Source organism: Cervus canadensis, chromosome X (genome assembly GCF_019320065.1).
Source record: "Cervus canadensis isolate Bull #8, Minnesota chromosome X, ASM1932006v1, whole genome shotgun sequence".
Lineage (NCBI taxonomy): Eukaryota > Metazoa > Chordata > Mammalia > Artiodactyla > Cervidae > Cervus > Cervus canadensis.
The window spans coordinates 22,893,080-22,907,398 of NC_057419.1; the positions used below are offsets into that span (position 1 = coordinate 22,893,080).

General features: G+C 42.4%; 1 protein-coding gene across 3 annotated transcripts in view; it reads right to left on the reverse strand.

Annotated features, from left to right (window-relative positions):
* The window catches only part of SH3KBP1 (SH3 domain containing kinase binding protein 1), a 329,446-nt gene that overhangs the window by 156,176 nt on the left and 158,951 nt on the right, over window positions 1-14,319 (reverse strand). For all 3 annotated transcript variants that reach the window (XM_043459437.1, XM_043459434.1, XM_043459435.1), the window contains one exon: window positions 9,157-9,260. In XM_043459437.1, coding sequence (XP_043315372.1) covers window positions 9,157-9,260 — 104 coding nt within the window. The remainder of the gene's footprint in view (window positions 1-9,156; window positions 9,261-14,319) is intronic.

Below are 14,319 nucleotides of genomic sequence, written 5' to 3' on the forward strand. Positions count from 1 at the left end.
AAACCAAATGTGTTACACAAAGCTGAGCTCATTGAGATCTGGGACGCTAAAGGGAGACTTGGAGAAAAAAAGGAATCAAAGTTAAGGCTGGCCTTAAAGAGTAGAAATATCAGGTATAAGTAGGGGAAGGTAAGTGTGAGATATTCAGGGGGACGCTGACGGAGCCTCAGAATGGAGACAACCAGAATGGCATTTAGGGCACGTGTTAGGGAACTCCTGGGGTATCTAGACTCACAGAGTGGACATTACATCTGCGTGATCACAGAATCTTCAGGAAAGAATCCAGACAATAGCACTTATGCATGACTGTCCCTATTCAAGACCAAATCACAGCGTTTAACAGCATTTCCGCTGAACTCATTCCATGTTTCTATGTCAACTCTACTGATACATATTATTCTTTCAAGGAGCTTTTTATAGGATTAGAATGGTTAGGAAGCTTTGTCATAACCCTGAATATAAACAGTTGCACGGGGTCCTTTGTGTTTGTCCTGAATAAGGAACCATAAAATGACCTTCTTTCTCCCAGAAATCGCAGGCCAGGAGGGAGAGACTAAGGGCACGGACCGCAAATGAGCAGCTCCTGTCGCCATCCCCAACAGCGCAGGGCAGCTGGGCCAATTCTGTTTGATTCACTTTGACAGTATCTAAAATGCTCCCGTTTCAGTAATAAGCGGCTCCAGCTCGAGATCCCTGAAGGAAGTGCTCCTGATGTGTGGGCTCAGCAGGCTGCCTGCTGGGAAAACAGGGGTGTCTTCACCTCACCACACCCCCATATGCCCGCAGCCCTGTCACAGCACAGTCTGAAAGGAGTGGCCAAAAGGGAACTGACAGACGCCTATCATTAGCCTTGCAGCGCACAGAGGAGCAGACAATCAAACCACTGCTCATCGCCCAGGGGGGTACACTTCCCATTACAGGCGCCATGGAGGGCGTGTCTGTACCCAGCAGCAGAGAGAGCTGCTCAGTGCTATTTCCTCCTACAGACTACTGCTCTGGTTGCGAGATTCAGGCTGGAGATAGGAGACAAATGATCCACACCCTCACATGATCCCTCTTCAGCGATATTCCAGTTCAACTTCCAGCAGCAAGATGAGGACACTGAAGCCCATGAGGATTACAGTCATTCATGAATGGTCGGATGGATAAATGAATGGATGGCAGGGAAATCAACCAGGAGAAATCCTCCATGGGGGCCTATGAAGCCCTGATTCCTCCACAAAAGGAATTTTCCCTTCTGTGAGGAGCAAAAGGGACCAGGAGACCCTGACTATACTGCCCGCTGTTCTTAATTAGGTAACACCACACTCAGACCTGTGTGCCCCTCCCAATTTCACCAATATTTAATGAGCACCTATTTTGCATTGCCCTAGGACCTTGGGACAGATTCATCAGTGAATAAAACAAAGATTCCATCCTTGAGAATCTTCTACAACAAGAGTGGAACATGCACAATCTGCACACCACCTGCTTAGAAATCAGGTTGCTTATGCTTATGTTTCTATATTTAAAGAGAGAAAGAAATGCATCTGTTTGTAATAAAGTAAGGATTATGGATGTTACCAAGGGCTTATGATTTCTTTCCCAAAGAAAGTATTCAAGTGGGACAGACACCAACCTTCTCTGCACCAACACACACATATCAGCAGGCTTCTGCAGGCCTGGGCTTCTAGGCTGAGAACAAACCTTTGTCCCTCCGATACCAACCCTACCAGCTCTGGAGCCCATGGCTGTGTCCCAGAGCTGGGAGCAGGGCAACTTTACATGGCAGTGTTTGGGAAAGAAAGATGCAGTAAAACCACTTAGACCATTGTGTCTGTGGGCCCTGCAGTTCGTAAGTCTTCACAGTCACCAGCATTTAAGTGGGTTCAAGGCCCACAGAAGTAGTTTTCAGCTCTTAGCCCTGTTGCAAGTTGCAGAAGAAGCTGGGAGACTTATACCTCCATCTCCAGCTCCCCAACTCATACAAACATTAGCAACATTTTCAAGGCACTGAAGGGGATGCCTGGGAATACAGAAGTGACCCCAGTTACTCAGAACACAGGTGCACCAATTTTACTGCATGTTGCTTCACTGTACCTCACAGATACTGCATTTTTTTCAAACTGAAGGTGTGTGGCAAACCTGTCTCAAGCAAATCTATCGACACCATTTTCCCAACGGTATTTGCTCACTTTGTATCTCTGTGTGACATTTTGGTAATTTTTGAATATTTCAAACTTTTTCAGTAGTATCATATTTGTTATACTGATCTCTGGTGATCTTTGATGTTACTACTATGACCCAAAAGCTCACATGATGGTGAGCATTTTTTTTTTAGCAATTTAGACATCATACTATTTCATACTTAATAGACTATAGGATAGTATAAACATAACTTTCATATGTACTGCAAATTAAAAAATTACTGTAACTCACTTTATTGCAATATTTGCTTAGTGCAGTGGTCTAGAACCCAACCTGCAATGTCTCTGAGATATGCCTGTAGTTCCTACATCACTGTTGAAGTTTTCCCTCTCAACTCTACCAAGGAGGGGAACAACAGATTCACCAAGTCTAAAATCTACTTCAGGGTACAAGCAGCAAGACAGGAAAGGTCCGTTTAAGGGTTGCTATAGCTTTTCACATCCATTTGCCCTTTGCTACCCAAACCTCAGTCAGAAGTACACCAGAGGGGACTTTCCTGGTGGTCTAGTGGCTAAGACTCTCTGCTTCCAATGTATGAGGCCCGGGTCAGGGAACTAGATCCCACATGCCACAGCTAAGAGTTTGCATGCTGCAACTAAGATCCTGCATGCCACAACGAAGACTGAAGATCCCAGTGCCACAACTAAGACATGGTGCAGCCAAATAAATAAATTTTTTTAAAAAAGCCCACTGGAGAGGTGAGTGTGAAAAAGGGAAGCATGGGGGAGGGCGAGGCTCACAGGCAAATGGGTACTTGTGTTTCATTGTTTCAAGAGCTGTTTTGCCATTCTTTCCAGAAAGAAACATGGATAAGTCAAGCTCTAAGGAAAGGCCCACATCTCAAGATCACTCAAATTTTCATCAAAATTTATTCATACTTGGTAGGTTCTAGGTTTCTGGGAGTGTATCCATTTCTTCTAGCTTGGCCAATGTGTTGGCATATAATTGCTCATAACAGTCTCTTATGATCATCTATAGTTCTGTGGTATCAGCTGTAACTTCTCTTTCACTTCTGATTTATTTATTGAGTTCTTTTTTCTGGGTGAGTCTAGCTAAAGAGCTGTTTTATCTTTCCAAAAAACCAGGTCTGAGTTCCATTGATCTTCTCTATTGTCTTTTTAGACTCTACTTCATTTATTTCTGGTGATCTTTGTTATTTCTTTTCTTCTACTAACTCTGGAAATAGTTTATGCTTTTTCTTGTTCCTTGAAGGCATTATGCTAAGTGAAATAAGAGAAACAATGCAAAGCACAGTGAATATAATTAATAACACTGTATTGTGTGTTTGAAAATTGCTAGGAGAGTAGATCTTAAATGTTTTCACCACAAGAAAAATACTGTAATTATGTGTAGTAATGGATGTTAACTAAACTTACTGGAGACATCATTTTGCAATATATACATATATCAAATCATTTTGCTATACACCTAACATTAGTACAATTATATGTCAATCATGTCTCAATTTTAAAAATATATTCAGAAATAATTAAATGAGAATTTCAATAACAGTCATTTCTCCTACCTATGAGAGGTAGGGGGAAATATTTTAGAAAAAATTTTAAGCTAGAAAAGCATCAAGATACTTTTTTAAAAGTTTTAAAATTGAGATATAATTCATTTAAATGTACAGATCTTAATGGTACAAGTCAAACAGTTGTGGTAAGTGCATGCATACACCCATGTAACCCATACTTCTATTAACATACAGAGCATTTCTATCGCTCCAAAAAATTTCTTTGTGTTCCTTCCCAGTCAATCTACCTCCAAACAAACATTAATCTGATTTCTATCACCTATGATTGGTTTTGCCTTTTCTAAGAACTTTACGTAAATGTGCTAAGACATGGTTTTATCTTTTGAATGCTGTTGAAAAAAATACAAATTGTTTCTGGAAACATTTTTTCTATTTGTGGAATTGGTGGGAAAAAATATTTTTGAGGGAACCACTTTCTGAAGCCATAAATACCTATATTATTTTCTATTTTCATTGCTTTAAATAACCATACTTGTTGATCTGGGGACATGGAAAGCTGGTTGTGCCAACTATAAACAAGTGTTATCTAGGTTCTAAATGCCCAAGTCAATATTTTCCCCAAATTGCTACGTCTCTTTGTCTGATTACCTCTCCGGGCAGGACCATACCGAGAAGAAGTTGATTTTTATCCCCTCCCCTTATTCTTCTGAGGACAAGCCTATTCCACATGAGAGGGGTCCCTCAAAAGAAAAACCTATAGGGTAATGACTTAAGAAAATATGATACATATTTAAGACTTAAGCAAACACTGTTCAATGAGAGAGAGCAATATATCCACGATTTTCCTGACAGTGGCAAGGGTTTCTGGTACGGCTCTTACAGACATCTTCAGCAATGCTTGAAAGTCCTGTCCTTCAAAACAGCTACATATCAGATCCTGTTAACAGCTGAGCAACTTCAGTCAAGTTACTTAACCTCTCTGAGCCTCAGTTTCCTCAGCTACAAAATAAAAATACTGGTCACACCTTCAAGACAGTGATTTCTGTGATGACTAAATGAAATATGATGTATGAAGGTACTAGAACAGTGCCCTGGAATGTGGTAAATACCCTATAAACATCAGCTTCCCCATCCCATCCCACTGCCCTTCTCTGTAAGTGTAGAATGAAGGGTGGGGAACCTCTTGCTGGGGGAGCAGGGGCAAGTCTGGCTCTTACTTTTGTAAAAAAAAAACACACACACACACAAACTGGCTACAGGTTAGTCTACAGGCTAGTCTAGACTGCATTGACCAGACCGCCCCACTCCAGACAGAAATGTCATAACTGTGTACTTAAAAATGCCTACCAGGGATTTAGCCTGCTAGCTTTCCTTCTGGAAAGTGAAGTCCCATTAACTTCATAAGACCTTTGTCCTCCCTGCAGACCACTGACTGCTCCCTAGTCAGGAGGCAGAAGCACTTTCCTGAGTGACCTTCACTTTGCCAGCCCCCCCTCATCCCTGGACTGCCCCACACTCTCCATTTCTCCTCTGGCCATGCTGCAGAGACCCATCCAGGCTGAGCTGGTAACTTGGGGCAGAAGTGCTGTTCCCCTCACCAAGGGTCAAGGCCATGTCCACCCAGACCTGCTTCAGTTCACTGCTCTTCCTGCCAGCACACAATATGGTTAAAGAGTACAAAGTACGTAGGTTTGAAGACAAAAGGCTAGTGGTGAGAAGGAATATGATTATAATTTGAACATTTAAAAACATGGTGCCAAATTAGGTATAGAAAAGACAACTAAAAGTTTGGGAGGTGAGGGAGGTGTGGAATTTTAGAAGAATTATTAACCCTCATTGCTTCCCTTAAGTTGTCCCCAATCCACTTCAAAGAAACCAGTGGTGGGACTTCCCTGGTGGTCCAATATTTAAGACTCCATGCTTCCAATGCAAGGGGCCCAGGTTCGATCCTTGGTTGGGGAACTAGGATCCTACATGCCACGTAGTGTAGCACTCCTACTTCCAAAAAGTTTAAAGAAACCAGTGGGAATAGTAGAGGATGCATCATGGATGCAGAGAAGGTGGAGCTCAAACCAACAAACACATAGTTTAGGAAAACACCCTGGCCCTAAGAGGCAGATGAATATACAGTTTTATATTTTTAAACTAAGATTACATGTTAAGATAAACGTATATCATTTTTTAGGATTCTCTACCTGCTTCAACTGTTCTCAGGAACTGGTCCATATATTCAAAATCCTCCTAGGAATTATCTCTTGGAGGCAGGGGGGCAGTAGGGGCATGTGTGTGTATAGCTTTGTAACACTATAGAATTAATCTATGAATCAATTTATCAATAAAAATACAATCTATATGCACACACACAATACGTTATCTTTCTCCTGACAAGCAGATTGACACTATAGTATTGCAAAGCTGTTACTATGGTCTTATCACAATCTGCTCCTGTGATTTAAGGGATTTTGTTTATTTGGGATTTTTATTTTGTTTCTAGTCTTCAGTGGCATTAGACAGTAGCAACCTACTGGCATTTATATAACATCTCTTATAAGAGAAAAGGACAGACTTTATACGATATAGGGATAATGGCCCAGAATCTGCAATATTAGAATAAACTTCAAAAGTAGGGAAATTAACTTTTGGTGATATAATTTAAAAATATGGATTAAAAGGTAAACGTTTATGCTTTGTTTTACAGAAATAGCAGAGGCTACCCAGTTAGTTTTCCTTTTTTCTACTTGAGGGAAGCGCAGGACAAAGCCTAGGACTCAACGGGCATGGATGGTAAAGAGGCTGGGCCCACAGAGGTTGGTGAAGCTCTTCTTTCAGGCAAGGAGAACACCAGCCCTGCAATCATTCCTCTCCCTTAGTGACCCTCACTCGGTTCCCCTGCAGTCAACAGACACATGTGAATCAGCAATAATTCCAGAAATTTATTAAGAACTTTTATCTTGATTTGTATTTCTTACAGTATTATTACAACATTAAAGGGAAAACCATCTTCTATGGCAGAACCACTTTCAATTCTGGGGCTCTTTCTGTCTTCAGTCACATGCATTGAGATAGATTTCAGACAATTATATTCAACTATTCCTAGTGAATGCAATTTTGTGACTTATCTATTCATTTATTTTGAAAAAAAACTTTTCATACTTCCATGTATTCATTTACTTATTCAGCAAGCATTTATTAAAGTATGTGTTAGGTTTCAGGCACTATTCCATGTACTATGAATATAAAGATAGATAAAAACCAGATCCCAGCTGTTGAAAAGCTCTCAGGTTAGTGGAATAGAACAGATAATTACAACACACAGTATTGTAATAAATATAAAGGCCTCTGTATTTACCATCTTAAAGGCTTCACAATCTTCTAGCTGGATAATATACCTTAATTCACATAACTATTCCCTTTCTTGATGATTTTTTCATTATCACAAGCATTGCTGCAATTAACATGTTTAACATAATTTTTTTCTGTAACCATTTTCCATGAATAAATTTCTAGGAGTAAGACTACTGAATCAAGGGTATTAATTCGGATTTTTATAGCTCTTGATGCACCTTGCTAAATAGCATCAAACAAGGATCATAAAGATATGCAAAGTCACCAGTTCTTCTAATCACTACCAAGTCTTACCACTCTCACACTTTTTTAGGATTTTCAAAAGGAGGTACCCAATCAAATTGTCTTAATTTGATTATTTAATTAGTAGCAGGTTAGAACACTTCCTCATGGTTCAGATTTTTATTTTCACTTGTGGGATGTGTGTTTATAGCAGATCTATCCTTTATCATTGTTATAATAGCTTCCTAATGTATTTTCATATGTTACATAAATAAAATTTTTTCAAATTTTTTCCTGTTTGTTGTCCTCTTTGTTTAGCTAACCTCACTTCAAATCATACCAAAATTTTAACTCTTTTTTTTATTATTATTAGTCACAACCGTTTATTTTTTCCCCCTAGAATTTCTTCCCTGGTTTCAGTCTTAAGAACTGTGCCCTTCTACCATTGGCACAAATGTTCTACTCTGCTGTCCATTCATTTGGCACTCATTCAGCTTTCAACAAATGTCTCCTATATGTTGTGCTTGGCACCAGGAATAAAACATGATGAATGACATACTAATTCAAATTATCCAAAACTGGGAAACTGGCAAAAAGCGAGTTACTGCATGTCCTCCCACACTGGGAACCTCACTGATTGATTCTCTAGGGACAAGTATCTTTGACACACTGTTACTTTTTATGAGGACAGTTTACAACTGCGTTAGTGCAGATGCTAACTGCTAGAAGACCAAAAACAAAGTGAATGAGTCTTGTCAGAGAACCATGAAAATAACCTTTGACCAGCAAAGAGAAAGAGATTCATCCCCTAGAAAAGATGACCTCAGAGGTCCCAGTCTCACTGCCCTGTAGGACGTAACGTAGTTTCACATCTAACTTAGCAATCTTACTCAAGCTTTTTTCTCTTTCAGTCATTTATAAACACTTTGCTCTTTCACCATTCTCTTTGAGTCAGCCTTACCATCTTGCAGATGCCCTCATTAATGAGTTAAATAAAGCTTTGATGCGTGCTTCCCTTTATGTTCATATGAGAGTCCAGAAATCTTGTCTGCTGGCATCAGCCCAGCCACTCCCACCCACGTCATACTTCACTTAACTTCCTCCTTGACTTCTGGCTTCCTAGTTTGTTTGTTTTATAAATCATGGGTTTTTGTAACATCGAATGGTATGCAGGAAATGAAAGCAATTGGAAAACTATCACTATACACAGATACACATGTTGAATCAGGATGAATGATCAGATTCTAAGTGCGAAGCCCAGGATGCCCCCGGCCTGAGGGAGTAGAGCCCCAAAATCCCGTGCCGGGGTCTGGTGGGACACCTCACCAGCAGGGCTGGCTGCAAGCAGCTGGGACCACACAGGGACAAGGTAATGTAGGGCAGTGAGAGAAGAAAGGTCTCCAGCCAGGTGAACCTAGCTTCAACCCTCAGCCCTGCCTCTTCTAGGGTCTCTCAAGCCTCTTTCTTTATCTATAAACTAAAGTGGTTATGAAGAGTCAATGGACCAATGTGTAAAGAACCTTGTCATGCCCATCACATACTAGGTCTTCTATCAGTGTCACTTGTTTCCTTCCTTCTGAATCCACAGTGCTCCCCATGACGAATACTGAATCCATCCTTTAAGGTGGACACGGTCACTCTGGATAGTGAGAGTCTATGAGCACTTGAAGCAGAAGAGGAAAGCTATGGTACTGGGTTGGTGTTGGCTAGCATGCAGTGAAGAAGACCACGGTTTTAAATGGACCACATCTGCCCTCAGCGGGCTGGGAGGCACACCTCTCTAGAGGAATCTCTTCTGGAAGACTCAACCGGATGATGTCCCTGGTCTCTTGAGTCCTAACATCCCCCACAGCAATGCCAACTAGCCACGGGTGGGTTCTGACAGTCCATGAGAGGCCCTGCACCCACCCGCCTGGCACACGTACCTCTCCCACCACCTCTATGATGTCGCCGACTTTCAGCTCAAGCTCGTCATCGTTCTGCGGCAGGTAGCTGAATGCCACCTGGCACCGGCGCCTCCGTCGCTCGCCTGCATTGGAAAAGGAAAATATTCAGATCCAGCTCTGGTCTCAAAAATTGATTTTAAAGAGAGGCATCCTAGGCATGCAGGCAAATTAAGCTGACTTGTCTCAAATATGCTCTCTGGGACATGGCTAGAGGCATGGCAGCTCTGGTCTCTGAGAGAGAGGCAGGAGAAAGCAGAGCAATGCTTCTCGGTCTTTGAAAAGCTGCTGGGTCAGAAAGGCATGGATATGAGAAACCGATCTGGTGGTGCAGAAGGCAAAAGCCCACCCCTGAAGCGCTGGAGCACAGTGTTGCCTTAAACGATTTTCCATGGACAGGGCTTTGTATTTGCTGCTGGTGACTTTTAATGAAAGCTGATGTGATACAGTGAAGGGAAAAGAATGGTCTGCTTCTAATGCTAGCGAGGCAGAGGAAATTCTTCCCAAATGTGCAAAGGAAAAGATAAAGTATTCTGGCCTTTCTCTCACTAATCATCACCCTTTTAACATGCTGGAACTCAGGCTGATAAGCAAAGGCTGATTAGATTTCAGCCTACTCTTGGTACCATTTCAAATGCCCCACAGGGGATCAGCAAATCCACTTCGGTCCTCTTCTCTCTGTCCCAGGGGATCCATTAGCAGGATCCCTGGCTGCTTACACAGAACCAATCCAGAAACATCAAGAGAAAAGCCAGGGCCACACTTTGCTTGACTGAAGGACACTCAAAGTCACAACATCTCACTCCCCCAGTGTGGTCCCACTGGGAGGTCCTGGTTCAAAGCTGTTCAAATACGGATGCAACTATCCACGCCACAGACATGCACTGTGGGGAGAGAGAACATGCACATGGTGTGTGTGATGGGGCTTACGGGGCAGAGACAGACAACAGAGGAGGCCCAAGCTGCAAAGAAGTGGACAGGAGAGGGGAACTGAGACCAGCACTGCTCCGAAGCTTATCGCTCAAGGCTGACCACCTCACCTCATTCCTTCCTGCTGCCACATGGCCTCGAACACCACAGGGATCAACGACTTCAAGGCAGCACATTTAGAAGTGCTTACATTATTTTTGGATACTGCTTACAGGGACTCCTTTTCTAATCTTCCCTGAAACAGCCAGTCCCCACAGGAGTGACCACTGGCCGCACTGAGACCCCCATGCAGTGTCATGTCATACAGAGGGGAGGCCTTGGCTACATCTGATGTGCTGATTGATATTTATCACAAGTCAGTGGCCTAGTTTTCTCTGTTCCATTTTTTTTTCTCCCAAACCTCACTAAGGAAGAACAGAGCTGAACAAAGTGAAGAGGGCAGAAGTTGAGAACCAGCATGTCACCTAACCATGACTTGGGTGATGACGCGAAAACACTCCACCCCCTTGTGAGAAACCACAAGCTCCCTGGTCTCCGTAAGAACCAACACACAGCTCTCAAGCTGGTTCCCAGGTGCTAAGTACACTGTCTGCAGACAGAGGAGGGCAGCCCCCAGCTCTCCTAGGAACAGAGGGCTCACCCAAATGGCTCTTCCTAGGTGGGAAGTCCAGAAGAGTCATCTTGAGGACAAAGAACTCCACTGCTGTGACTCCCTTGATGGAGCAGTGGTTAAGAATCTGTCTGCCAATGCAGGGGACACAGGTTCGATCCCTGGTCTGGGAAGATCCCACATGCTGCAGAGCAACTAAGCTCATACACCACAACTACTTGAGCCTGTGCTCTAGAGCCTGGGAGCCACAATTACTGAGCCCCAAGCTACTAGAGCCCATGCTCCACAACAGGAGAACCCATCACAATGAGAAGCCCATGCACCACAACTAGAGAGTAACTCCTGCTCACCACAACTAGCAAAAAGCCCATGCAGCAACAAAGAGCCAGCAGAGCCAGAAATAAACAGAATTTAAAAATTTAAAAAAGAACTCCACTGCTTTCCCTGGCTTCCAACACAAAGGAAGGTGAATCAAGCCCTCCATAATACAGGATACAGATTTTCATTCGGGCCACGAGTCCAGATGACCGAGTGATCATGGCATCATCTCCTACTCCTACTCCCTGTGCCTCCACTGCCCCCATCTATACCCCGTAAGATGAGATTCTATAAATCTTTAAGAGCTATATTTGTTACATGTTATGTTCAAAACAAACTGCAGATACAAAACGGAGCATGAAACAAGTCAATATGACAAATGTCTGACACCTGACACTCATAACCACAGAGGTCACCTAAGTTCTGACCGAAGTGACTTTAAAATAACATCTGAAGACCTATTGCTAGCTGAAGTCATAAAACTCAGTTATATGTAAATTCATATCTTCACAGAATCCTTTGTAAAAAGTAGCATCTAACCCAATACTACATAAAGGGTGAAGGAGAGACAAGACTAAACCAGCAATCAGGACCTAGAACAGAATAGTATTTCTCTAGAACCAAATCTTTCCATCAGACATCTGTAGAGCCCTGCCTGGAATCAGAAAGAAAAGCACACTAACTAATCTCTCTCTGCCAGGCTACTCAATATTTCTTAAAAGCTTCTAAGGTTATTCAGCTGGTGGCACAAAGACCTATAAAGCACACTGCCAACATACAAGACCAAGAAAACTGAGCCTGGAACAACAACTCCCTCTGACACTGGGATTGTTCGTGATCTTTTCTAAAGCACCTCTGACACCCATCACCCTAATTCGCCCTACCAATCACAGCAGTGAAAAGGAAAAGAGCCAGAATGAGCAACCATCTCGGAAATGAAGCAGCTGGGGCTCAGTGACTTCCCCAAGGTCACCAAGCTAGCAAGAGGCAGTGTCTCCTTGCCCTGAGTTCAGAGCTCTCACTCCAATGCTGGATGAACCAATTCAGGTCACATCTCGGCCCAAGTTCTCTGCAATCTGTACTTAACTGCTTCGCACAACATTGCATAACACAGCCTGAGGGCTTCTCCACAGCTTTCTCATTACAGATAACTCCTCAACTCCTGCAAGGCTGCTTTCCATTCCTCAACTTCTGCAAATTACTGTTTCAATCTTGTTCGCCAGTTCCACCCAACCTAAAACTCAGCTCGGGGGGAATATTTGACATTAGGAGGCACTGTATCTCAGTCGCTTTGGTCCATATCAAATTAAAGGAAATTTAAGAATGTCATTGCCATGTTTTCCTTTCCCTGGCATTTCACTGATGTTTACTAGTTGGTCTTGACCTTCCTCAAAGAGGTATGCAGACAACAATGTCATCTCCTTTTAATAGCTAGTAGAAACTGGAGGGGAAAAATGTATGACTTGCCCAAGGCTGTGGTTTGGAATCCTTTCGTTCAAGTTACCACCTTCACACACACAGCCTGGTCCACAGGCAAGTTTTAATACACTTCCACTGTGTGTGTGTTTTAACTCTTTATACATAATTGAAAGAAGTAATGAACACAAGTTTTATGAACATATAAGCAAAGGTACGGGGGCACATGGCTTACTAAAAAGTTATGACTAAGGCAGACTTCACAAGGCACACTTGACATGTCTCTACTTTACTGCCATATTATATGATGACCACAAAATCCAAATGTATGAATAGTGCTCATTTAGAGGAACACAGGCAAACACAGGTAGCAAGGCAGGTACCTTCAACTGCCTCATTAGATCTCATAACCACCTTCCATTCACGACCAGCTTTGCTTAATAGAATAGTAACAGCTAACATTTATTGAGCACTTACTGTGTGCCAGAGACTACTAAGCAATTCATATGCATTAGCCCATTTAATCCTCTCACTGAACCTTGAGGGTACATCCTGAACCTTCCCTTTTATAGACAAGAAGACCAAGTAGGCACACAGAGACTATTTTACCAGAGGTCTCTCACAGCTAGAATGTGCTAGAAGGGCCTGGGATTTTGAGTCAGGATATGCAATTCCAGAGACCGCCTCCCCTGTCTGACTGTTCTTAAGAATTCCCGTCCATGAGTCTTGAGATTGCAGAAAGGACTCATTGGACTAACATGGTACATGGTTAAGATGTGAAACCAGGAAGTGACAAACCACAAATCAGGAGCATTTCCTTACAGCTGCTGAGAACTGGGGCCCATATTTTAATGAAATAAAACTGGCTGGATGGTGAGGAAATGTCATATATTCACAGTCTCTAAAAATGAAATAGCAGAAACTACAAAAGGTGCCAAGACCAAGTGTCAAAAACAGCACACACATCTATATTTTAGGGCTTTCCGGGGTCTTATGACATGTGAAAACTTTACTAGGTCAGTTCATTCAATGACCACAAAAATATAACAACAAATAGTGCAGTGGTTGAAAAAAGCCTTTGGGTCAACTGAAAACTTTCAATACTCATACAGTTTATTTTTTTTTATATGCCACATCCTCCTTGACAGAATGAGAGTATAACTACAGGGTTTAAATCACTTAATATTTTCAAGAAACTCACTAACTTAATCAAGGGAATCCTCACCACATGCCTAGAGAATGCAGCAGTATCCTGACACTGTTTTACAAAAGAGAAAACATTTATAAAATCAAAGAGAAACATCATAAGAAGCCCCTAATTCTTAGGGTCACTTCTGGCATTTTCTCCAGATAAGGCCTGGGGTCCACCTGTTTCAAAACTTTGGCATGCAGGGCAGACCAACAGAACTGTACTCTCTGAGGTTGAGTCCAGGGGCTTGCATTTAAACCTGACTCTGCAAATGACACCACCCACAAAAATCTAAACCTCAACAATGCATCAGAGCCACCAAATACAGGTGACCAAAGGAAAATACCTTGTGGGACCAAACACTCTCCCTTTGGAGGATGTTAACCAGTAGTTCCCAATCTTGGCTGTCCCCTGAAATCGCCTGTTTCATAGTTTCAAGTTTTATGAAACTTCCCGTAACTTCCTAAACAACAGCCCCTAAGAAACTAGATCTCCAGAGAAAAATGACTTCTAGGGCTTCCAGGGCTGGAGCAAAGAAAAAGAAAGAAAGACTGGAATATGTGGCTATGACAAAATGAATGAAGCACTCTAAGCCTTGACGGGTAATTTCAAAAGGACACAAGGATAAGCTTGATGGGGCTTCTACTGGCCAAATATGGGACAATGACATCATGTACTGAAG